Source organism: Lissotriton vulgaris, unplaced genomic scaffold (assembly GCF_964263255.1).
Source record: "Lissotriton vulgaris unplaced genomic scaffold, aLisVul1.2 SCAFFOLD_2603, whole genome shotgun sequence".
NCBI classification, from domain to species: Eukaryota; Metazoa; Chordata; class Amphibia; order Caudata; family Salamandridae; genus Lissotriton; species Lissotriton vulgaris.
Genome location: NW_028241926.1, coordinates 51,214 through 78,237, shown reverse-complemented (window position 1 = coordinate 78,237; position 27,024 = coordinate 51,214). Strand labels below are relative to the sequence as shown.

Here is a 27,024-nt window from a genome sequence, read left to right as displayed (position 1 = left end):
ACATGCACTCTTCCACGACTATGACTTGTTACAACGGGAGCCATTACTCCGCGTGCCATTACAACGCAATTGTTACAACGACCGTGTTGTTACCACGCAAAGCCATTACTACGCAAGTTGTAACATCGACTTACATTAGATGGCTCGCTGACATTAGAAATGTATAATTTACTATTCCAACTCCAGCCTACGTAACAGCGGGGAAGGTGTTAGAATTGTAAACTATACTATTTCTAATGTTAGCATGCTATCTACTGCAAGTCGATGTAACGACTTGCGTAGTAATAGCATTGCGTGCTTACAACGCGATCATTGTAACAACCACTTTGTTGTTAGGGTTGTTTCCCCACTTCCACACTATATATACACCACCCCTGCAGCAGCAGCACCCAGCACCCTACTTGCTTCCAGTCACAGAAACCAGCCACCCGCTCACGTCCTGACAGATCAAATGCTACAAACATAACTTGCCACACTCTCATGCAGGCTCCTCAACACCCACTCGCTCACCACATATGCCTCACATATATGGGACATACTGCACAACCCTGCTCCAGATGTGCGCCTATTCTTGGAATCAAGGCTAAACCCCAACCTCTGCACCAGACATCACTACAACCATCCTTAACAGCTACTTATACTCAGCATTATATTTAAAGACGCCTTTAAGATGACCACCCACATGGACACCCTCACCACTATCACAGCTAACTTGGACGGAACCCTTGTATACAGACCACCATGATTCACCACTGACATCACAGTCATTGTTGCACCCCTAATTATCAAAATAAGCCCCTTCATCCTCCTCAGAAAACATAACTGTCACTTAAAAGACTACAGTGACTCAAACTCTATATCCTCCTAGAAAACCTCGTAAATATAAGTCTCACCCAGCACGTTACCAAACCAACTAACACCACCGGACACCGAGTTCCTCCTCCATTAGCAAGGCTACAGTCAACAAGCCAGCAACTATGTCCTGGTAAACCATGCCTTTGTCAGTTTTAGCATATCCATCCCACATCACCAGAGACCTACCAGCACTAAAACTGCCTGCTACAGCCGGAAAAACTTTACGGAAGAGGAGTTGGCTTTCTCCCTTTCGGTGCATCTGCACAAGCACACCAACAACTTGCTGAATGCCTTCAAGAACTTCAACAACTAGATCACCACATGCACTGATTTCCGGGTTTCCCTCAAAAGCAACCCAACAGCAAGAGCCTGACAACAGGCCAGCTGGTAAAAAAATGGAGCTCTGGCAGATGAAATGCCGCTAGAAGCAACTGGAGCATAAATATAGAACAAGTCAAGATTCCACCGATAAGGACATCTTCAAATCAGTCTTAAGCTGGTACCAACAAATATGGAACACCAAGCACACAAATCTTGCAGTTTGCATGGGAAACATTCTTTACAACATGGTGTTTACACCGCATGTCCTTTACAACGCTGCCATTACAACGCAAGTCATTACTATGACTTGCGCTGGATGGCGCTCTTGCTTAAGGAATAGTTTGATTTTCTATTCCAACACATTCCCTACTGTTACGTGGGCTGGAGTTGGAATAGAAAATTAAATTATTCCACAATCCAGCGCCCTCCAACGCAAGCCGTTGTAACGACTTGCGTTGTGAAAACTGCGTTGTCAAGTACCTCGATCAAAATGATCCCGTTTTACTGACATACATCCATTTGCATTGTCTCCAGAACTAACAGCAACATGGAAATCTTTGCCATCATGGAAGATCTTAACATGATTCCTGCCTTGTCCATTAACATCTCTCCTTCACAAGACCTGTGCAATAAGATTTTCGAATTTGTCTGTAAAAATAATTTCCTCTATAAACAGCAACTTTGACCCTCAACTGATTCCATCTCTATTGCAACTCACCTTCCCATCATGGCCAAAGCAGGATGCCATCACCTCAATCAAAATCACTGCTACCACGAACATCACCCACTTTGGGCCACATCTGAACATTGCCCCACCACGTCTTCACAGAAGGACTCCCAATGATCAATGAAGCACTAACACCCAATGCCTCCATTGAGTCAGCCATGTTCCCAGACACCTAGAAACATACTACTGTCATGCCGTTGCTCAAGAAACCATCAAATGACCCAACCAATCTTTTCAACTACAGACCCATCTCCTTCCTGCCATACCTGGCAACGGTCTTAGGGTAACTAATCAACTGGTGCCCCACTGATGATCTTAGCAACCAAACTCCTGAATGCCAAGCCCTAACACAGTGCAGAAACAGCACTCATCTTTGTCATAGACAACATCAGCCTGATCCTTGACAGAGGAGTCATGGCAGCCCTCAGTCTCCTAGATCCTTCTGCAACAATTGACGCAGTTTCACATACTATCCTCATCAGGTGTATGCACGAGATTGGCATGCTGGATCTGCTCCTGTTTAATAGACAGAACTCAAGCTGTCAGCCAGGCAACTTACTTTATGGATGCACACAAACACATCTGCAAAGTGCCTCGAGGGTAATCTCTCAGCCCAAAACTCTTCAATGCATACATGATCTCTCTGGCCTGGCTCATCCTTGCACACAATATCAACATCCTCCCGTACGGTGAAGACATGCCACTTATACTCTCATTCATGGACAAAACCCCCAGCAAAAGAAACAGGTTTATCACCTGCTTGGCCATAATCGATAAAAAGGATGAAAACCAACAGTCTCAAGCTCAACAGCAAAAATACAGAAGTATGATCATCTGCAAGAACACCTCACCATGGGCCTACAACTAGTGTCCAGCTGAGTTCAGGCTCAAATCCACACCCAGCACCCAGACCTGGAACCTCAGAATAATCATTGACAGTGAACTAGTTATGACCGCACATCACTACATCCCACTTCCAGACCCTGCAGATGCTAGGAACAATTTCCAAAAAGCTCCTATGCAACACTAGCAAAATTATCACTCACCACCTTGTCATCAGCAAGTTGACTTCGAGAACACACTTTATGCTGCAATCACCACTGAACTCACTAGAAGACTACACACCACCCAGAACTCAGCAGTCAGACTCATCCTCAAACACCCACACAGAACTCAGAGAGTTCCACTGGCTCCCAATACACAGATGTGCTCATTTCAAACTCCTTGCATACACATCCAAGGCAGTACCTACCTGAAGAATCTCAACCATCCAGGCACCTCCCCTCCACAGGATATTTATTTGTACACATCCCATGCATAAACAAAATCAGATCAAAAGAGTGGAAGTTCTCTTACATTATTTCTAAAGTGTGCATAGACCTCCCACTCAGCATCAGACCCTCCTCTTCTCTTTTTGAGTTCCACAGGAAGCAGACAACCTGGCTTTTCAACTAACCAACCTACAATTGACAGGGCTAGGCACACACACCTGCCCAACCTCAGGATACACTCACATTTTCGCTCTCTTTGAAATGTAGTCAATGTCTGTACATTTCTGTATTTCTTCTTGCATTTTGTCATTCTCTCCCACTTCCCTCAAATTGCTGTTTCTGAAAGGATAATGACACAGAGACGCAGAGATTTCACACTTAATCATGTCCATATTGTAGCTGCCTCCTCCTCTGACAATACTTCAATGTTGCAACCTTTTGCAAAACCTTCAAATCTCTTGTGACCCCACTACAGAAACTATGTGAAAAACCTACTAGTCCTACTTTACTGCTGTGTGAAAGGGAGAATGGGAAGCATCATTTTGTTAAGTTCATGGTTCCTTTAGATTTTGTGCATCACTGATAGAAAAAAAAACAGAACGATACCCAAGAGAACCCTAAGCAGCAAATGTAGGAAAGCCTTATATAATGTGTGCATTCACCATCATTTATTGTACATAGAACATGAAATATGTCTGGCTATAGTGCATGTAGACTTGCCTGAATATGTAGCGCAGACTTTGCGTGATTCAATACACATCCTCACCTAAAACAAATACCAGGCTATATGAGCACTTAAACCCAAACATTTTGGAACATTGCCTTAAACACTCCTCCAAAACTATGTAGGATAACAAGCATTACATTCCTGTACACCACACCGTATGTACTTCAGTGTGCAGTTAACCCATGGTTCCATTGCACTCAATTTTGGCAACACTGGATGTTAATTTAAAAAACCAGATAGGGAGAGTAACAAATTCTTATTTTCCAAATGGTAACTTTGGTCTTCACTCCTCGACAAATTATATACCCCACATCAAATTTCTTTACCATCTATTTGGTGAATATTACTGAATAGTGTGTTTATTCACAGGCAGCTGAGTGAACTCTTCCTGTGAATTACCCAGAATTATTGCTTAACATCTCTTCTGCTCCAACTTCCCTATCCCACAGAAGCTCCATTACTGCGCCTCACTCAGTTTATCTCTTGCAAGTGTCTCAAAGCACTGCGCCCTCAAGCATCAATTGCCTTCTGTATGCACCCCTTCCCCTGGTCTAGATATCACCTATCCTGCTGCATTTCTTTTTTGATGCTAGTTATTAACCACTGCTGTGTTGCCAGGCCTGAAATAAGAAGCAAGTGCAATCATCCTTCAAAGGAAGCTTAAAGCTAGCACACAGCCTTCCATAAAAAGCCCATAAAGCTGCCAGGCCTTACAAATCCCCAACAAAAGATCATGAACGCTATGGCCCAGATTATCATAGAAGTCATATCAAGAATCTTGTACTAGGAAAGTTGGCATGGTCATTATGAGTCCCAGTGGCGGGGCTCAGTGGCTGTTTCTCAATATACAATGAATAATGTTTTAGGAGCATAATTTAACATTTAGTCGTTTTTCCACTAACTCAGCCTTACTTCAGCATCCTGATGATAAATAACCAGCTGCATTTGAATTGTTCTCCATGGTGTGGTGCAAGACTAAGATAGCCCTCTGCATGTTAGTAAGTTTGATCTTCTAGTCATAAATAAACTGGCAACTTCAAGATAGACTGAGGACATCATTTCAATTTAAGGAACATTGCCCAAAATTATTCCGCACTGCTTTGGAGGTGGTACCTATCCATTGTCAGGTATGTTCTGCAGTGCATTTTTGGGATTGGTGTTGCCTTATAGTAAAATTCTTCAACTATATTTAGACCTCATTGGTGGTACTTCTCTGTCTAATTTTAACTCCAGGGTTTGATGTCTGTTATTCATTGGTATGGTCACACTTGCCCTTCTTTCTTTGCTCGGACTAACACATCATTTGCATTCTTTCTGGGATGTGGGTTCTGCCCCTTTAGTAGTATGCAAATAACTATTCATTCTTCCTCTTTTTCAGAATTTACTATAGGGGCTATCACAGGAATAGTGGTTGCCAGCATTCTGATTTTGGCGCTACTGGTTGGGGTATCTCTTTGTGTGACCAGAAAAATCAGGAAGAGGGGCAACACAGGTAAGAGACATAAAACAGGAAAAGTACTGGGGCATTCTCCACAGCAGGTGTCTATACTCTGAGCATTATAGTGTTATGACCGCACCGTTTATTTGAGCTGTGATTTAGCTCCCACAAGGTGCAAACAGTCAGTATAGATAAACTGGTAGGTGTAAGGAAGCTCTGTCTCACCCTTGGTAAATAAACATTGGGGGAAAGACATTTTTGAAAATTCATTTGCCATGTGTTCTATAACTAGCCAAACAACATAGGGGTAAGGAAGATAATGTGAACAAAAAGAAAACATGCATGAAGGAAAAAACATAATCCCATCACTGCCCTCCACATTCGGGGCATTAAAAGAGTCTCAGGGCAAGATATTTTTCATGTAGCTCACCGGGACTTAGGCACTTTTTACAGTCAACCCTTGAGAGACAATAGCAGAACAAAAGTTGGAGGTTGGTTCCTCTAATTGTGTTCAACTTACAAACTTTCTGAAGAGAAAACAAACGTCAGCAGGGCAAATCCTGGTATCTGGACCTGAAATCACTTCATGAGCTTGTGAAGGAAGTGGCCCTCAGCGGCCACCCGGGTTATCTACAGCCTGCTAATCGTCTTCTAAACAAATGAAAAGTCGGGCAGACAGTAGAGATTACAAACAGATATTTTATTACTAATACTCTGCAGAGGAGTCCAATCTGAACGGTGCACAGTCAAAATATCGATTCCTTAATATCGACCCACAATAATATTGAGTTGTAAATATCGAAGGTGAATAATATCGAGGACAAGAATATCGTTGGACAGAATATCGACCCTAAGGTAAGTAATATCGAATTTTTTTATATCGATGTAAGTAATATCGAAGTTGGTAATATCGATATCAATTATATCGATGTCACTAATTTCGATGTTACTAATATCGATATTTGTTTGTTGTTATGTATTTTATATGTATGTGTTATATGTTTTTATTAAGTAGTTTATTTGTTTTAAATTATATGTGTACTATTTATTATATATAAAAAATGTTGTTATTAATTTAATTTTATGTTTTAGGACTGGAGCGGGTTGTGGGTTTATAGGGGAATAGGGTGGGAAGTAATTTAATTATTTTAAATTAATTATATATTTTTAGTAATTGTAAATTAATTTTAAATAATTTTTGCGTTGAATTTCTGTAGCGGGTTGTGGGTTTATAGGGGAATAGGGTGGGAAGTAATTTAATTGTAAATAAGAAAAAATATTTATTTTTGATAGGTATTGATAAATATTTTATTTCTAATTAATTATTATTTGGTAATTAATAATTTTAATTGGTAATTGTTTTTATTAATTTGTAATTTAGGTTTGTAATTTGTAATTACATTTTTTAATTGGTAATTAATTTTATTAATTGGTAATTTAGGTTTTTAATTTGTAATTACAATTTTTAATTGGTAATTATTTTTTTAAATGGTATTTCAGGTTTTTCATTGGTAATTACATATTTTAATTGGCAATTATTTTTTTCAATTGGTAATTAAGGTTTGTAATTGGTAATTACATTTTGTAATCGGCAATTAATTTTTTTAATTGGTAATTGATGTTTGTTATTTGTAATTACAATTTTTAATTTGTAATTAATTTTTTTAATTGCTAAATAATTTTTTGTAAAATAATAATGTTTATTGTTATTTATTTTTATTAATTGGAAATCATTTTATTAATTGGAAAATAATTTGTATTAAGAAATATTTTTTATTCAAAAATAAATGTACTGTGTACCATTTTGTAATTGTTAATCCATTTATCATAATTAATATTTTTTTTGTTTAGAAAAATATTTTAGAGTTCAATAATATTTGGTTATTTATATGTATTAATTAATATTTATTTGTATTTATTATTCATTTATCGTTAAATAATTATTTAATTGTAAGTATGTGTTTAGTAATTATCAGTCGGTAGTAGCAAATGATGTAGTTATTTAAAAATACATATTTTAATTATTTTATTTACAACAATTCTTTATAAGTTTGTTATATTTAATTTCTACCCTATCCAATGCTTTCCCTACTGTTGCACTCTCTGGAGTGGGAATAGTAATTTTTACCCCTACACTATCCAACGCTTTCCCTACTTTTGCACTCTCTGGAGTGGGAATAGTAATTTCTACTCTTACGCTATGCAACACTTTCCCTAATGTTGCACTATCTAGAGTGGGAATAGTAATTTTTACACCTACGCTATCCAATGTTTTCCCTACTGTTGCACTCTCTGGAGTGGGAATATTAATTTTTACTCCTACGCTATCCAACGCTTTCCCTACTGTTGTACTTTCTGGAGTGGGAATAGTAATTTTTACTCCTACGCTATCCAATGTTTTCCCTACTGTTGCACTCTCTGGAGTGGGAATAGTAATTTTTATCCCTACGCTATCCAACGCTTTCCCTACTGTTGCACTCTCTGGAGTGGGAATAGTAATTTTTACCCCTACGGTATCCAACGTTTTCCTTACTGTTGCACTCTCTGGAGTGGGAATAGTAATTTTTACTCCTACGCTATCCAATGCTTTCCCTACTGTTGCACTCTCTGGAGTGGGAATAGTAACTTTTTCTCCTTCGCTATCCAACGCTTTCCCTACTGTTGCACTATCTGGAGTGGAAATAGTAATTTTTACTCCTACGCTATCCAATGGTTTCCCTACTGTTGCACTCTCTGGAGTGGGAATAGTAATTTTTACCCCTACGCTATCCAACGCTTTCCCTACTGTTGCACTCTCTGGAGTGGGAATAGTAATTTTTATCCCTACGCTATCCAACGCTTTCCCTTCTGTTGCACTCTCTGGAGTGGGGATAGTAATTTTTAACCCTACGCTATTCAACGTTTTCCTTACTGTTGCACTCTCTGGAGTAGGAATAGTAATTTTTACTCCTACGCTATCCAATGCTTTCCCTACTGTTGCACTCTCTGGAGTGGGAATAGTAACTTTTTCTCCTACGCTTTCCAACGCTTTCCCTACTGTTGCACTATCTGGAGTGGAAATAGTAATTTTTACTCCTCCGCTATCCAAAGTTTACCTACTGTTGCACTCTCAGGAGTGGGAATAGTAATTTTTACCCCTACGCTATCCAACGCTTTCCCTACTGTTTGACTCTCTGAAGTGGGAATAGTAATTTTTATCCCTACGCTATCCAACGTTTTCCTTACTGTTGCACTTTCTGGAGTGGGAGTAGTAATTTTTACTCCCGCACTATCCAACGCATTTCCTACTGTTGCACTCTCTGGAGTGGGAATAGTCATTTTTCCCCTACGCTATCCAAAGCTTTCCCTACTGTTGCACTTTCTGGAGTGGGAATAGTAATTTTTACCCCTACACTATCCAACGCTTTCTGTACTGTTGCATTGTCTGGAGTGGGAATAGTAATTTATGCCCCTATGCTATCCAAAGCTTTCCCTACTATTGCACTCGCTGGAGTGGGAATAGTAATTTCTACCCCTACGCTATCCAATGTTATCCCTACTGCTGCACTCTCTGGAGTGGGAATAGTAATTTTTACCTTACGCTATCAAACGTTTTATATAATTAATTTTAAAAATATTTAAAGTATATATATATATTTTCTTTTACTTTTTATTTATGTTTTTGTTTTATGTTTGTAAATGTATTTGTAATTTATATTTTTTATTAATTTATAAATTAGTAAAATAATTATTACAACTTATAGTTAAGTACATATATATTATATATTTTCAGTATATATTTAATTAATGTATTATTATTATTATATATGTATTATTTATTTTTTAAACATTATTTCTTTTTTTTTTTTTGAAAACCTTTATTTATCAAATGCACATTACACAGCGTCTGCCTACAACCCTTTTGGGCCGGCCGCTATGACAATCAGCCAAAAAGTATAACACATTCTACAGCGGAGAAGGTCACTTCGTGCTTCATTATGGTGTAGTGCATAAAGCAACAATTAGAGGATATCGAAGGTTTAAATTTGTGATTTTGTCAAAGTTAAACAAACAGAGAACAAACACATGGTAGATCAATAGCAAGTTAACAGGAGGGGAGGAAAAACGGGAAACAGTATATAAGAATGGAAGCAAGTCTACTATGGGAGGGGAATGATAAAGGGTGTGTAGAATGGAAAAGAATGAAAGGAACGCAAACTATGGGGAGGTGGGAATGGCCTCGGTACAATCAAGTGGTGGGGTACAAATGCCACCCCGGTATGTGTTCCATTGCGCCCAGATTCTATTCCACTTCCTAGGACGACCCTGAGCCTCATACACTGTCTTCTCCCGAAACATGCACCAATCCATGTTATCTTTCCAGGCACTGAGCCTAGGCGGTCTGTTGGAGCCCCAGAGCTGTGCTATGTCCCTTTTGGCAACCATGTTGCCCAGGGTGATCCAGAAGGTCTGAGCAGCCGTACAGTCCGTAGGCTCCCACACATTAATCAGGCAGCGCCGTGCCTCAGGAAGGAGGGGGACCCCAGTAACACGCCCCATCACATCATGGACCCTGGACCAGAAAGCAGAGATAACCGGGCATTCCCACAAAATATGGAGAAAGGTACCATCCATACCACAGCCACATCTACATTAGTGAAGTAGTGTGGCTCACTGGTTAGAGGCGGCAGACCCGAGAGCAGAGGACGGCCCGGGACCAGGGTTCGATTCCCGGCGCGGCAGGTTTCTGGACCAGAGTCAGCGGACTCGATAATTCTCTCGCCTCGGTGCCCACTCTGATCAGCGATCACACTCGGCAACTCTGGGCATTAGCTTGCCTCATCTTCACTAACGGCCCCACCAGACCGCCGGGGATGCCTGGTCTCACCCTGGAGATACCCATTAAGGGACCATCTCTCAGGGAAGCCAGGAAGGGTTTCGCAGCGGTCAAAGCGCCTTGGGACCCTACGGGTAAGTAGTGCGCTATATAAATGCCTATACATACATACATACATAATCCATCTGTCGCAAGCCCCATTCGTACCAGACGCATACCAGTCACATAGACGCAGTGGAGGATCTTTAGTTGCACAAAACGAAGCCGAGCCGGAATAGCCACCTCCTTAGGGGAAGAAATAGCCATTTGCCAGTCTTCGTCATCCAGTTCGAGTCCATCCGCCACCCAGGAGGCACGAAGCTTCTCCAGCAGGTCAGCCCTGTTGTTAATAAGTTTTTTATAAATTAAGGAGATCGTACTGTCCGGGACATGGCCATCAAGAATACGATCCTCCAACGGGGACGACGGGGGGATGTCAGTCCCGGGGGGAAAGACCGTGGATAGGGCATGCCGCACCTGAAGATACCGAAAATACTCCTTATCATCCAATTGATATTATACCTTTAGGGCCTCAAAGGATTTTACTGCTCCTATTGCCCAGAGATCCTCCACCTTGCTAATCCCAATCATATCCCATCGATCAAACCCTTTCGTCCGCCACACGTTACCCAGCCGTTCAGAATCATACAGCGGCGTCATACGCGTCAATCTGCTGCCCCAACCTGTAGCCTCAGCCGCATCCTTCCAGGCACGCACAGCACATTTCGTAGGACCAGTCAGGAGACGGAGTGGTGACTTCGAGTATAAAGCTCTATTAAAGTTGCCGCCTGGCAACAGGAATTTATCCAGGGCGAAAGCGGGACCGGGTTCCGGGGAATACGTCACATCGTTAATTGCACTTACGTGTGAGGCCCAGTAATATCATCTGATGTCGGGCAGAGCAATACCGCCATCATACCAGGGGAGTGTAAGTTTAGATAAGGCGATACGTGCACGTCCGTCCCAAATCAATTGCCTCTGCAGGCCTTCAATCTCACGGAAATAGCGAGCGGGGACAGGATCAAAAAAGTTCTGCAAGGCATATAGGAACCTGGGGAGCGACATCATTTTGAAAAGTGCCGCTCGTCCCAATGGAGACAAGGGCAATTCACGCCACCGCCGCACATCCTGCTTGAGGCGACGAAGGGGAGCGTAAAGATTACAATCGTATCGCACAGAGGAATCCATGGAAATAAAAATCCCCAAATATTTAAAACCATCTTCTACCACCTGGATTGGAAACCTGGGAGGCAGCTGAGGCAATACCACCGCTATGACATAGACACATGACTTGGTCCAGTTGATAACAAGCCCGGAGTTCTTACCAAAGGAAGTGAGAACGTCAAAGAGCACGTTTAAAGACTTCTGGGGTGAGGTGAAATAGAGAAGGATATCGTCGGCGTAAAGCGAGACGCGATCCTCCAGATCCGGTGCCCACCGGATCCCTTTAATCGAGGGCTCCCATCGAAGCCACGCCGCAAGGGGTTCTAGTGCCAATGCAAAAAGAAGTGGGGAGAGCGGGCACCCCTGACGGGTGCCACGTCCCAATGGAAACGAATCGGAGCCTCTGCTGTTCACCACGACTTGGGCTAACGGTTGTTCATATAGAAGCCGCACCCATGCAAAGAAATTAGGGCCTAAGCCGAACTTGGAAAGGGCCGCCCACAAATATAGCCACTCTATGGTGTCGAAGGCCATTGTAGCATCCAGGGAGGCCACTACTGCAGGCTCAGTGAGAGTTCCAGCTCTCGCGAGAACGCTGTGGAGTCTGCGGAGATCAAGAGCTGTGTTTCGATGGGGTATGAAACCGGACTGATCCGGATGGATCAAGTCACAAATTACAGACAATAGCCGATTAGCCAGGACTTTGGCCAGAATTTTGGGCTCGGCATTGAGTAATGAGATGGGGCGATAAGAGGAGCAACGGTCACGAGGCTAGCCTTCCTTGTAAATGACCACTATGGTAGCCAAGCGCTGTTCAGACAGAAGGACGCCCGCCTCAAATGCATCCAGAAACATCGTCCGCAAGTGAGCAGCCATTTTGTCTGGTCGAAGTTTATAGAGCTCGATAGGCAAACCATTGGGTCCCATCGCTTTACCCGATCGCAAGGACCTGATGGCAAGAGCGATCTCATCCACTGTAATAGGAGCCTCTAGGGCCAATCTATCCTCCTCTGAGACACAGGGAAGTGCAATGTCACGCAATAGTAAACGGGAGTCGGCCTCATCACGGTCACTCACGGTCACTCACTGAGCTGTAAACTGTTTGGAAATGATCCACGAAACATTCAACAATCTCACCCGGATCAGACACACATTCACCAGTCTCACGGGTGATAACGGGCACCACGCGGTTCATCCTTTCAGCCTTGTCCAGCCACGCCAGGAGTTTGCTAGCCTTGTCACCCACATCATACAAACGGCCAAGCTGATTCACACGCATCACCTTAGCAGCATCAGTCACACAGGCTCTATAGTCTGCCTGCTTCAGTTCCAAGGAGTGTAGAAGTGCAGGCGTATCATCTCCACCCAACTCACTTTCAAGCGTAGTTATTTCGGTCTCAAGGGCCGACACAGCCTCCCTCTTAGCCTTCCTGTCAGCTGCAATAAGGGACAGTGCGGAACCCCGTATAACAGTTTTAAAGGCTTCCCAGAGAACAATCGCCTTAATCAAATCCGATCGGAGCCGAGGGTTCCTAAAGTGCCAGGGCAGGACAGGGGGAACTCTGCTTCCGGAGAGACCTCCCACCGAAACCTCGAGCAGCAAGTGGGAATGGTCAGAAATACCCCTGGGGAGATGTCGAACTTCCCGCACCAAGGACAAGTTAGCAGTCAGCATAAAAAAATAATCAATCCTGAGAGGCTGCCATGGGCACCAGAGTGGAATGTGTATTGAGTCTGTGAGGGGTGTAGCGACCGCCAAACATCTACCAACCTGAAGGTTTCCGTCAAGTCAGTCAGCCACATCTGTGACAATGGCAGAACTCTAGGGGGCAGCCGATCACACTCGCCCGACATCACCGAATTGAAATCCCCACCCATGATCAGGAGGCCATCTGGAAGCCCCAGGAGAGTCCTACCAAGGTCAGCATAAGTGGTAGCCTGCAGTCCCGGGGGAACATAAACAGCAATAATTACAATCAGCTTTCCCTCCCATCTCCCCGAGAAAGCAGCATAACATCCCCGATCATCAAGGGTGACATCGTCAATTTCAAGGGCTAAAGAGGATTTCACCATTATACCAACCCCTCGGGAGCCAGATGTAAAACCAGCGTGAGCGACAAGTCGGTAACCTCGACGGTTAAGAGCTTTACAGGCATTACCAATCAAGTGGGTTTCTTGGAGTAAAACAACATCAGGGGAATGACGTCTTATAAATTGCAACACAATACCACGTTTGATCCTATCCCCCAAGCCATTAACATTCCAGGATAGAACCTTCACGTCACCCCCCATCCCAGAAAGAGTCCCAGCCCACCCCCTCCAGGAACCTCAGATCAAGGATGCATACAAGCGATACAGTACCATGTGAAAAGAGAAACATAAAACACAGCACATAACCAAGTCCCCACCACCCACACCCCAACCAAAAACCCGTTACAACACCCCCCACCCTGCACCCCTGCTGACTGAGAAGCCTTCCCAAACTGCAGTGTGCCTTTCGCCCCATCTGAATCTACACAAAGGACCCCTGAGGAGGAAGGGAGAGACTGCCCCAACCCGCCCCACCCCGGGCATAAAGATGAAGCACATGATATAAGTTACTCTGCAAAAATTACGATCCAAAATCGGACTTCAGTGCCCAAAGTCATTCCTGCGCCGTTGCGCCTCCGTCCGCACCTCCGGGGCCTCCGCTCTCGGCGTCGTCCTTTGGCAAGGAGTCCAACCAGACACTGGAACTGTCCGGTTGATCAAAGAAGTAAGCACGTTCCCTGTATTCGATACGTAGACGAGCGGGGAACAGCATCGCATATTTAAGTCCCAAATCTCTCAGGCGACGTTTCACTCCGAGGAATCCGGAACGTTGCCGCTGTACTTGAGGAGTAAAGTCAGGGTAGATAGAGACGGAGTTGTTGTCGAACTTCAACGGGCCGTGTTTGCGGGCGGCCTGAAGAATGGCGTCCCTGTCCCGAAAGTGAAACAGCCTAGCAATTATAGGCCTCGTGGGTCCCCCCGGCTTGACCTGTCCACCTGGGAAGCGGTATGCACGCTCGACCGCAAAAAACTTACTGAGGCCTGCGGGAGCAAGTTTAGCAACTATTAATTCCTCAACCAGTAAATTGATCGAGGCAGCACCACTGTCATCCGGCACCCCGACCAGGCGGATGTTGTTTCGTCGGGCCCTGTTGTCGTACTCCTCCATACGTCTAGTTAGTAGGTCCTGCGACGACCGCAGATTCCCAATCTCTGACTGCGCTTCCGCCATATCCGTCACCAGACTGGAAGCTTTTAGGTCCAATGCCTTGACCCTCTCGTTTGTCTTGGCTAAATCGGCTCGAATAAGGGTAACATCGAACGCCATGTTGAATTCAGCACCCCACTGGGTCCTCCCGGGTGCGATAGAATGGCAGCGATCTTCCGGACCTTGAAAGTCTAGCTTCACAAAAATCACAGCCCACTGAGCCGGCGCTGCGATGGAGACGTGCAGCTGGTTAAACCACCAAAACCAGGAGTGTAGATTAGGCCAGAGGCAGTCAGTTCAAGGATGGACAAGAAACCGAAAGTGAAAGTGGCACACCATCGGAGGAGCAGATGCCAGGCAGCCGTTGTTGTTGCATTACTGCTCGGCCATCCAAAGCAGAGAGTCCCCGGTCCCGTCCGGGGCTAGGCCAGAAAGCTTAGGACGACGTAAATATGGTTCCCGAAGTCCGATCTCGGCCCCAAAAAGTACAGCAGCATCAGCAAGAGCAGCACTTCAAAAGCCCGTCAAAGTGACCAGGATAGCAGAAGGATAGATCAATAAGAGCGGCGCGGGTCTCGGGAGCTCTCTGCTCACGCGACCATCTTGGATGCCTGCGTAGCTCCTCCCCATTTTAAACATTATTAGATAATTTTAACTATGTTGAATTTATTTATTTGTGTTTTTTACTTTATTTTAGATATTTTTAACATCGATATTTTTTACGTCTATATTTTTTTTCTCGATATTTTTGTACTTACCATGTTGTAGATAGGATGTGGATATTATTGCCTTCGATATTTTTGACTCAATATTCCTGTAGGTCGATATTTTGTAGGTCGATATTTTGTCAGTGATCCCCCTCAACCATGCACACAGGGATATTCTACACTTAAGCACCTCCTACCTAGTGGGTACATAGAGATTTGGCTAGCACAATGGTGTTGCAAGTACCCAATTGGAAGACCAATGAATTAGAGCTTTAGTGTTGAGAACTTTCCTATCGATTTACTTATGTGCCAAAGGAGTACTTAAGTCTATGTTAAGCCTATCGCTGTGATAGTGTCGCTTGTGAATCACTCACTTTGACTCTAAATTCAGGGTCGTTTACTAGTGTGTTAGTTTATTTTAAATTATACCACATATTTGTGAGTTTATTACATTTTTAAGAGTACATATGCATTGCTGAGTAGCGAACCAGCTTATGTACAAGCTTTTATGATTATATTCTTGACCTTGATAGAGTTACGTACCAAAGTATTTCACTTAACTTATCTTGCTTTTTGGATGTTTATGTTGCATTAGTTTTTGATTGTAAATTCGCATTGAACTGTGGTGTAGACTTTGTGCTTCCTATAGTGTTTACACTCATAGAATAAAATGAGTAGATGGAAAGTAATTGCGGGGAAAGGTGTGGTTGGAACCTAGAGGCCCACATGCATCATTGTTACATTTTGCACTTCCTAATTTGCGAAAAATAAGGAATCGCAAATTAAGAAGTGCAAAATGCTATGCATCATTGTTTTCGGTATTCATTTGGGATTCGGTAAAAATCGCAATTTTTACCGAATCCCAAATGAATACCGAATTCTTAAGTGCATTTTCGCAATTCCTATTGATTCCTATGGGCCAAAAGGCCCATAGGAGTCAATGGGAAGGCATCAGCAAATTGCGAGTGGCACTTTGAAAATTTCATGGGTGCAGGGGGGGGTCCAAAGGACCCCCCCCATGCACCCCTGAAATGTATTTTTCGCATCATGTTTCACACACACATGTCCTAAGGACATATGTGTGTGAAACATGAATGTAGAAAAAAAAACATTTGCAGCATTTTAAACACTTTTTCCAAATTTACCGAGTGGTTCAACCACTCGGTAAATTTGGCACCCTAATTGCGACTTTGCACTTGTGAAAGTAATGATGCATTGCTTTTAAGAAATCGCACATCTGCGACTTCTTAAAAGCACCCGCAATTTTAGAACTCGCAACAATGTTACGAATTCTAAAATTGCTTCATGCATCCCAAAAAGCACTTTTGCATTCGCAAACGGCCGATTTTAAGTAATCGCACCGTTTGCGACTACAAAAATGCTTGATGCATGTGGGCCTAAATGCCTAAGGGGCCGAATATGTCCTTAACAACAAAATTATATTAACGGAGCGCAGGTTATCACTGGAGCCCTTTACCTCGCAAGGCAGGCTTTCCCTTACTCCTGCTTTCCCAGATGTCCTGACTGTCCCCAATCAGGATACACTCCCAGAACAGATAGAGGCTAATATACCACAATTAAATAAAATCATGTCCTCAGCAATACAAGAGCAGGAACGTAGCTCAGCTAAACAGAAACTACGATCAAGGGCACAGAAAACAAAAGCAAAATCTACTTTTCTTAAGAAACCCAATGTTGTAACTATGAAAAATTGGGGATCTAGGCAATTTGTGCAACCTGTGTCAGGTAACTAGGGGATGACCACGGTAGAAGTACACACCATGGGTGACGCCATGGAGGGAAACCCAACCAACCGGAATCAGATTAATTTAGGGGCATTATCTACCGGCTCTTTGGAGGGGGATTTTTGGGGAAGATTAGAAACCCTGTTGTCTACCCTATTAGATCCTATTTCACAAAAAATATTGGGGTGGAAGCAAGTTTATCTAAATTAGAAAAGCTGGTGGCTAACTCTCCTCGTGACTATGTTATAGCAAGCTCACACAAGCCCAAAATTCTAGAGCCCAGTGATAGAGGTAGAGCGGGGCGGGACAGAGATGAAGAAGCCACTATTGTGATGTTAACATCTAACTAACAGTGGGACACCGGACAAAATAGGCTCAAGTAGTCATAAGTTGGCTAACATTAATAACTTAGACTTAAGACAGTCCACCACTACTAGAACAGGGTCGCCCTTCCCGCAGAAGGATAAGAAGTCAGAGGATGGGTCCCTTTTACCAACAAGCCTACCAACTATTGATCTCCCCCCTAAATCTACTCCTTATGTAGCAATCCTAGGACCTGTTTCTGCCCTTTCCCCAGGGAAGAGCGAAAATGATGGGCAGTTAATAAACAAAATAACGCAGTGGTTCACACAGAACACAATAGCTGGTGCCAATTTATCCAATAACATAATCATGGCACGTAGGGTTAACTGGATAGGGAGCTCCAGTAAACAATGGACTGGGGACTGTATTAATATTAACTTTGACAATCCCTACATTGTAGGTCATATTTTTTCAAGGGGTTTTAGTCTCCCTCCAATATCCGGCTCTATAATTAGAATATTACCCCTGGGATTTTTTTATAGGCAGTCCAGCAACAGGGATTTGGCTAGAGCTGTCCCCAGGGAATATTGTTTGGGGGATACTCAGACAAGACCAGGACCTACTTACTATCCAACTCCCTTGTTGAAATCACAGCCATTTATGGACAGACAGTGTGGCATTGGGTATAGATTGCCACTAAACGATAAATTTGACACCTTGACAGGCATGAAGGAATGTGACTGACTTCAGGACCATGTAACTACAGGGGCGAGCAGGTTGTTCCACCTCAGGAAGCAAGGATTGTTGGGGCTGAGTATCCAAGGTGGAGCTCGAACAACTTTGTAGCCTGGAACATAGCGGGCTTGGCTGCTAAGCTACATGATCCCAGATGGGTAACATATGTGAAGCAATTCCTGATAATCTATCTACAGGAAATATGGTTGGTAGAATGTGACCTCTTCCTGGAAGGCTACAAGGCTCTCTTCGTTCCAGCTAAACCTTAGCTGAGGGGGAGACCAAGGGGGGTTTGGTGATTTACATCTCGATGGCCGTGGCCTGCAAAGTGCAGGTAGTGTCCACCTCACATTCAGGTATTTTAGCTTTAGTGGCACGTAAAGGGGCTTTTAGTTGGGGACTTGTTAATTTTTACAACTCCATTTTCTCCCCGATTGAGCCTAGCATTGTTACTGCCCTGAGTGAATTCATAAACCAATACCTGAGCCATAGCTTATATAGCCTTATGTTTGCCGTCAATTTTAACATACATCCCTGTGGCGACCCGCTAACGTCCTGTATCCTTGTGCTGGGCTGTCCCCGAATATATGGCTTCCACTTTGAACACACAGTTGAAGGGGAGTGGTTAAATGCCTTGATTAAAGATTTAGACCTGACACCCATCATGGTTATAACGGACCCCTGCATTAATTTCACGGTGCCCACGTTCAAGGGACACGGTAATGGGTCTTTCATTAACTTTGTTTTAACCACATCGCTGCTTGAGAAATCCCTCTGCTGTGCTGGACAGCAATGAAAATGGGTGTGGTCATGACGATCTCGGCTCATCATGAGCACAGGAGCACTGTACTGCATGACGAGCTGAGATCGTCATGAGCATGGAAGGGGCTAATATCAGCCTCAATTCAATCTTTTGTAGGCACTTTTTTAATCACCAAGAGTGAATTTAGTGATCATAATCCCTTATCATTTCACTTGACAGGTCCACTGGTTGAAAAAATAGGGGCAGCCCATAAGTTGGGATCATTGCGACCAACTGATGGAATGCGCAGATTAAGATGGTCTCAAGTAAGCCCAGAAATACTTTTTAACAATATTAAAAATGCCAGTGTAGGGCCCTTTGTACACTGGATACACCTGTAAGTCTATCACTGAAAAGGTGACAGTGCTGCTATCCGTTCCAGTTAAGGCAAAACACAGGCGGGTCCTAGATAATTTGATTGCCACTGCTCCAAAGCAGCTAGGAGGCTGAGGGAAGTCTTGTCAACCACACCCAGAATACAAGCCAATGTTTCCGCGTGTCGCAGAGAATATAAGTCGGCCTTAGCTAAACGAAAGGGAGCATTGAAGGATAAAGCATGGAGGGAGATGCTGGACCCCGGCACTCTTAGAAATAGCTTGAAGTGTTGGAGTGTGGTAAACAAACCCCTATTTGATCTGGAAGGGGGAGGTGGCCTTGATTGTTATATACCTAAGGAGGAGTGGGAATCACATTATGAGCTAATGTTTGACTGCCTGCCTGAGCAAAATGACAAGATACAATCTGGTCCTGAGGCTGTGGTAATAAGATTCGAGAGGGGTGAAATACTGGAAGGTATATCTGGCCTAACTGCTGGAAAAGCACCTGGCCCTGACGGGATCCCTCCAAATCTTTTTAAGTCTGACCCCCCCTTCTGGGTACCAATACTGGAGTCTGTTTTTAATGCTGCAGCACAGTACGGCTGCCCTCAGTCGTGGGCAACCTCCACGATAGTTCCCGTTTTAAAAAAAGGTGACAGAAGCAGTCCCCTTTGCTATAGACCCATCTCGCTCTTAGACCTCGTGGTAAAAGTGGTGAGTTGGGTCCTCCTTCAGAGACTATCATCATGGGCAGAGGCTAACAGGATCCTGTCTGATGTCCAGAATAGGTTTGGTTAGGGTCGGTCTACCGTTGCCCAGTGTCTTTACTTATTTTTGATACTGAACAAGTACACAGTGGCTCACCCTGGGACCATTCACCTTGCCTTCATGGACCTGTCATCAGCTTTTGACTGTGTGAACAGGAATAAGCTCTGGCAGTCCATGAGGGCAATGGGATTGGAAAATAGTGTTGTAAACTTCTTAGAGGACTTACACAGGTCTACAAAAGCTAATGTTAGGTTTTCCCAGGACTTGAGTGTTACAAGGGATTTTAATATCAAAAAGGGAGTCCGGCAAGGATATATTTTGGCTCCCTTCTTGTTTAACTTTTATATTAATGAACTAGATAGCGTCTTGCGGGCATTAGGGGCTGACTGTCCCAGAGTAGGACGGCGAGGTATTCCCGTCCGGCTATATGCCGGCAATGCCCACCTCATATCTAGGACTGAAAGAGGACTACAATCACTTTTAACCGCCTTCTCTGCATTTATGTCAGACAGGGATTGGACAATCAACAACACCAAATCTTATGTCATGCAAGTGGGGCACCCTCCAAAAAAGAATTACCAATTTAAAGTTGGAGATTCTAAGATTCCCCGTACTAATACGTTTTCATATTTAGGGGTCCTCTTCGACAATAAGCTTAACTGGGGTCCCCTCATATCGAAAAAAAAGGGGACGTCGCGAGGGTGAATGCTGCAATTTTTTATTTTGCCTCCAAATTGGTTAAGAAACCAACTGGAGCTTTGCTCCAAGTTTACCAGGCTTAATCCCTGGCCAAAGCTTTCTATGGCAGCGAAATATGGGGATATAATGCGGGAGATTCTTTACAAATAGCGGAGAATGACTTCCTGAAATGTCTCCTGTGTGCTCCACGTGGCACATCCAATTTGGCTGTCCATGAGGAGCTGGGGGTTCAGTATGTTATTCGCAGAAGTTTTTAATGTCACCTTGTAGTTGAAGCTAAAAGCTCCACCCCGCCTGGCAACGGCTCCGGACACGAGGGAAGCACCGCTCTATCCGTCGGTACTTTGTGGCCTCCGTCTGAGCCGGTTGGGGAGGTCGGCTCAGACGGAGGCCACGAAGTACCGTCAAGGTGACAATAAAAACTTCTGCGAATAAAGGACACACCTAGAAAATCAGGTGATCTTTTTTCATGTTGCAGCAATGTTAATACTGTGTCACTTTTTATACCCTTCACTTCACTTTTTGCAGTAGCATCTTTGTTATACTCCGGTCCTGATGAAAGCAATGGACTCTATAGTCCTTTATATATTGCTGAAACATGTCGACCAATTTTACATCCAGGTAGATATTTTGTAAATCTATGTATGCTGCTCTTTTTAATATTGGTGGAGCGAGCATAGAACAGAATAAAGTTAGTCTTATTTCTGCTCCCTCACCCAATTTTATGTTTTCTCACTCACTTATCACATTTTTTCACAGCACTGTAAATCTGTTACCCTCATCTTTTCCATTGATGGGTAGTTTGTGACACTCTACCACCTTTGGCCGCTACGAGGTTCTTAAGAGGTTATACCATCTGACCTTCCATCTGAACCAGTGGTGTACCAATTCTGTGGTTAACAGGAATGCCAAATGATGACGGGCGGTTCCGAGTGGTGACTGATGAGTATCCTGCTAGTGATCACTGATATCCACCAATGTTTCTTTAAGACTGTTAGATGAGTTGACACAGATCTTTGTTAGTTTAATGTACCACACATAGACTTTTTAGACCCTTTGACACTTTTGTATTTCTTGTATTCAGTTTGGGAACATGTCTCTGTTTGGTCTTTAAACTCCCTTAGGCTCTATCTCCCCGTATTGTTTCTTTTATATTTTGAATATCTCCAAAAGCATACTGGCGTAATCATGTAGGTCTTCTTTCTCTCTTACCATTCTTAGATGAGTATCACAACCTTGATATGTGAGCGATGATTGATCTGAAATGAGCTCCTAGAGAAGAACGAGGAGCTAAAGATGAGTGCACTCTTTTGATAACAAACAGAGAGGGTTTTTCTTTATCAAAAAGTCCCAGAATATAGGATTCTACAACTTTCTCTGGTGTTCCCATGTCAGTCGAATACAACAATATGCACATTATTACATGCTGACTGATCCTCTAGGTCTTTTGTTTGGATAAGTGCTAGTATTGTTGCTATTTATTTTTGGGGAGTTATTGGCAGAGTCTTCTGTATCTTATATGTGTCACTAAGCCATGTTTTAGAATGTTCGTCTACACTTTCTTACAATTGGTTGAAATGTACCTTGAGTGTCCATCGTCAGAACAATTGTTACGGGGATGCCCTTCATTTCAAGTTGTAAGGATTACATGTCCTCATCATCATCCAGAGGTAGAGCAGACCACCCCAGTATTAAGTTTAATGTCAGGTAGGAATGTGACAGTATTTACTGAAAGCCTTCATGGGTAGCCTCTCCATTAAGCCGTCAAGGAAATATTGCATCACAGCAATAGAACCATTCTTATTGTCATGAAACCTCTCAGATGAAGTATGAAGTAGATTTGTTGGGGGACAAATGATGTATCAGTACACTCCGCAGAAGCAGTCCACCGTTATGATCCATAAAAAAATCTCACAATGTATCAAATGCTATTGTCTGTATCTGCAAATTGTTGGTATTAGCAGAATGTCTCCAAGGAAGTATACTGTGTTCTAGTAGATTGGTGAACACGATGCTGCTAGAAGGAAAATTGTTAATCTTTGTTCAAGCATTTATGAAGATTTCTAATGATGCCTGGAAGTAGTTCACTTCTTACTGCCTGTGATTTTATTTGTGGATCAATAAATGCAGTTTGGTGCAACTTAGTAAATATTTTAATTTTGATTGATAGTCATCAAAGTTTAAAATGGGCCCAAATACATTTTTACTGAATACTTTGTTCAGATACCAACTTTGTAAACAGCTGTGGAAAACACAAGCAACAGTCATGTACTGCGCTGAAGGATCATTTGAATGCAACCAATTCAAGCATAGTTCTCTCAAAATTGAAAACATACAAGCTCTTCACGTTATGCCATTGTCTTGAATATATCCAAGTCTATGTATTTAGCTTTACCTATTCTGGTTGTGTTAAAAAAGTATGTAAATGGAATGGAGAAACATTTAGTTCCCCATAGTGTGAATTATTATTTATTTAAATCTTCCTCATATATCTCAAAATCCTTGTTCTTGTACATGCAAAATTGGGTTGATGTTTGAAGGGGTGGGAGCGACCGCTACTCAAGCAACAGCCACACTGAACTAACCTGGGCTTGACCCTGGGTCACTTGGAACAGAAAGCAGTTGGGTTTACCTAGAGGCAATTTGTAAAATATGTATGCAGACAAACAGCATTGCAGTGAAAACACAGCACAAAATAGTTAAGTGAAGCAAATTATTTGACACCCAAATGACAAAAATCCAATCAGTAGAACCACAGTTATGAAAGACTATAAAGAATCAAAGTCCAACCATAGACATCTACTCTGGCAAGACCATGTCAAAGTCGAAAAATATTGTCACCGCAGTGGAGGTTGATTTGGATACAACAAGTTGATTAGGCACAGTTGGTGCTAATCTTCAGACTTGGAAGACATTTTGAAGAACAAATTCTCAAAGAGTCAATTCAGCGGAACAAGGCCGCAGGCGTTGTCTGAGGGGGAGGTGTCACCATTTGGGAACCACTGGACAATGTTGCAGTGAAGATTTCTAAGTTTGAACTTTTTCAATTTTTTTGGAAGTCACAAATCTCCAGCTTGAAGCAGCAGGAGGCTGCAGCCGACAAGAGTTTATGATGCCATACACCCTCTTGGCAAAGGACAGATAAATAGGATCTGCTGCTGTGGAGAAGAACATAGCGGGAACTACCGCAAAGATAGGCAATGTACTTTGGGTGGATGGAGGAGCTGGTTGGTCCTAGTCTTCCATCGGTTCACAGTCCAGTCTGTAGCAAAAAACATTTATAAGTCCCAAGTTTTGAATTTTGACTATTGGGTCACCTTTAACACTCCAATCAAGTTTCCTGGACTGAAGGGGAACTAGTTGGGAGTCAATGAACGACTCACTCATGCTGGGTCCAGCTGCGAGTTCAAGATGGTGAGAGCTTGTTATGTCCCTGTGCCTTTGAACATGAGGCCAGAAAAGTAGTTCTTGGAGTCACTCTGGTAGTCCTAGGTCAAATTGATAAAGCAGAGCTCAAGAAGAAGGGCAGGCCTCTGTTGGCTCAATGCAGGCTCCAGGCAGCAAATCAATCTTGTGGAGTACACAGCAGGTGTAATCCTCTGAGAGTCCTTCCACAGTGGATCTAAGGGCACTATTTTTATGACTGGTGTCTTCTTTTATATATTGTAGAATTTTCTATATGTTTCTCTTTGATGGGCTTGGAATCTCCTGACTTCCATGCTCAGGCTCCAAGCTGGCTACAGAGACAATGCAGAGGTGACAAGCCTTTTGTGGAAAGACAGGACAGAGCATACTCAGTTACAAGTGTGGCTGGTCTGAGCGCCCCCCCCCCATTCTGCCAGCAGATGGCCCATTCCGGCACACTTAATCCCATAATTATGAGACTGCCGGGGAGGAAGTGACAAAGTCCTAACTGCCAAGTACAATCAGTCATGTGACCAAGAGGAGGTGGCAGGCACCAAATGGCAGAGGCAGGAAAATGGCAAATTTCAAGAAGTGGCATTTTCAAACTTGTAACTTAAAATCTGACTTTACCATTAAAGACGATTTTAATTACAATTTTATAGCTACCATACATGAAATGTGTATCTTTCCACAATCAAAAATGCCACGTTTTACATGTAACAGTGTAACCTAATGTTATCATTTGGGCCCGGTAGGCCTCACAGTATTGAAAAAAGAATTTAGGAGTGTTTCAATACCAAGACATGTAAAACTTAAAGGTACATGCCCAACCTTGTAACTACAATGCACTCTGCCCCATGTGCTACCTAGGGCCTACCTTTTGGTTGACTTATATGCAATAAAAGGGAATTTTAAGGCTTAGCAAGGGAGATATTTTGCAAAGTCTACCTCACAGTATAAAACTGCATTCAGGCTGCAATTACAAGCCCGAGACATGTTTTAAGGTGTTGCTTAAGGGGGTGGCAGAGTAAGTATATTTATTTTACTGGCCATGGGTATATGGTACACCGCTCTACAAGAGACATAAGTAAATTAAATATAGCAAACAAATGTATGCACCCTTTACCATGCTTAAAGAAGAGAGCACAAGTAATTTAGCACTGAGGTGGTAAACTGCAGAGTCCTAAGGCCAATACAAAGAAATCAGCCAAACAGTGGAGTACAAAGGCAAATGTTTGTGGGTGACCCTGCAGAGAGGGTCAGCTCCAACACAACCCCCTCCAGCCTAAAGCCAGGGTAGTCTAAGAAAATACTGTGGTGTACATCCCTGCTTAGGCGATACAACGTTAACAATGGTCCTCTACTGCAGAGGCACTTGTTAGTTCTAAGTCCTTCTGAATTCAGTTGGATCCCTCAGTCTACACTCACCTGTGTGCACCTAACTGACCCATGGGGATCACCTCTCCTCAACTGTGGACCCTATCTCTGAAGCACCTAACCTCTAAGCAGATGAAGTGCTCCTTTCATTTACCTGCGCCATGACATGGAATGCCTGTGAACAAGGAGCACTAAGAGCACTGAAACGCGTAAGGCTTTTTTATTTTAACTCCAGAGTGAAGTCATTCCTTTTTGCCATCACTAGGGATCCGGTTTCAGAGTGCCTCTTCGAACCAAGGTTCCTTTGTTTTCCATATATTTATGTATATATATATATATATATTTATCAGCACTGGGGCAGGAACTGATTAGTCACAAATAGTGCAAAGGGCTCCTCTGCAAATAGGTAAACCAATGCCCAAGGTGATGCAGATTGCGTATTATTAGTGTTATTTGTGAGACGCTGAATACTTTGACTAGATTTGAACATTCCCACAAGGGCAAGATTAGTCAGTGTGGGGAGTTGTTTGATTATTTACCCACTTGGGTTATAACAGGTAAGAACACGTGAGTGTGAATTCTAGCCCACAGGGTCGGTATGATTAGCACACGGTGAAGTGTCTTGCGAATTACTGAGCCCCCAACAAAGTTTTTTAATACTCAAAACTTTATTGAACAGCCTGCATCGGGCATTTAAAACATCTTTGTGACTGATACCCCTCCTGAGGCGTGAGCCAGGAGGTCATTGTTTTGTTAAAATTGTGACTCTGCTAAGATTGTGACCCTGTATTTTTAAATTGCATGATTTTACCAGCTGACCTTGCAGCTTCTTAAAACTCACACCACACTACAAAGCTAAGCTGTCTATACTCGCTCCGCTTGACTTAAAAGCGGTAGCGTTATTTCTCCCCCTTCCCCTGCTACATGTGGGTTCGAAAATTGCTCAGACTCACCCCAGCCGATCTTAACGCTGTTAAGGGTGTTTTGATCTAACTTCGTCGGCCATCTTGGAGTGGGGTAGCCTTCGAAGGCACCCGATTGGCCCCTATAAAAACGGAAGCCCATGCCTCCGCGCAGCGGACGCGATCAGCGGACGCGCCGGATCTGCGCCGGAGTCACGCCAGAGTCCAGCCCGTCTGCGCCCGTCCGCACTGAGGACGCGCTGGGCGGCTGGACTCTGGACTCAGACGAAGCCATTTCACCCCCCCCACAGATACTCCCTTCAGGAGATGCTACGCCTGAAACCTCGAAGATCAGGGTGTTCGCACTCCTATGAGCCTGACAAACTCCTTTTTCCATTACGATGTGGCTGTCACCACACGCGTAGGCCTTCTATTTCTGTCCCCCGTCACCTCTCCCCTGGCCACCCCGACGTTATCAGTCCTGGGACAGTGGGAGTAGAAGGCATCTTGATCAATGCCCGCTCCCTTGTCAAAAACAAGATAATGTTCAGGGAGATGGTCCTAGACAGAATGCCTGCCCTAGTGTTCGTCACTGAAACATGGGCTAAAGATTCATCTGGTCCTGACCTAACCGAAGCGATCCCGGAAGGGTACTGCCTGGCTAGACC

General features: G+C 43.4%; 1 protein-coding gene across 1 annotated transcript in view; it reads left to right on the top strand.

Annotated features, from left to right (window-relative positions):
* The window catches only part of LOC147669135 (uncharacterized), a 306,712-nt gene that overhangs the window by 255,153 nt on the left and 24,535 nt on the right, over positions 1-27,024 (top strand). Inside the window, exon 4 of the mRNA XM_086948199.1 lies at positions 5,280-5,393. Within this exon, the coding sequence (XP_086804325.1) occupies positions 5,280-5,393 (114 nt within the window). The remainder of the gene's footprint in view (positions 1-5,279; positions 5,394-27,024) is intronic.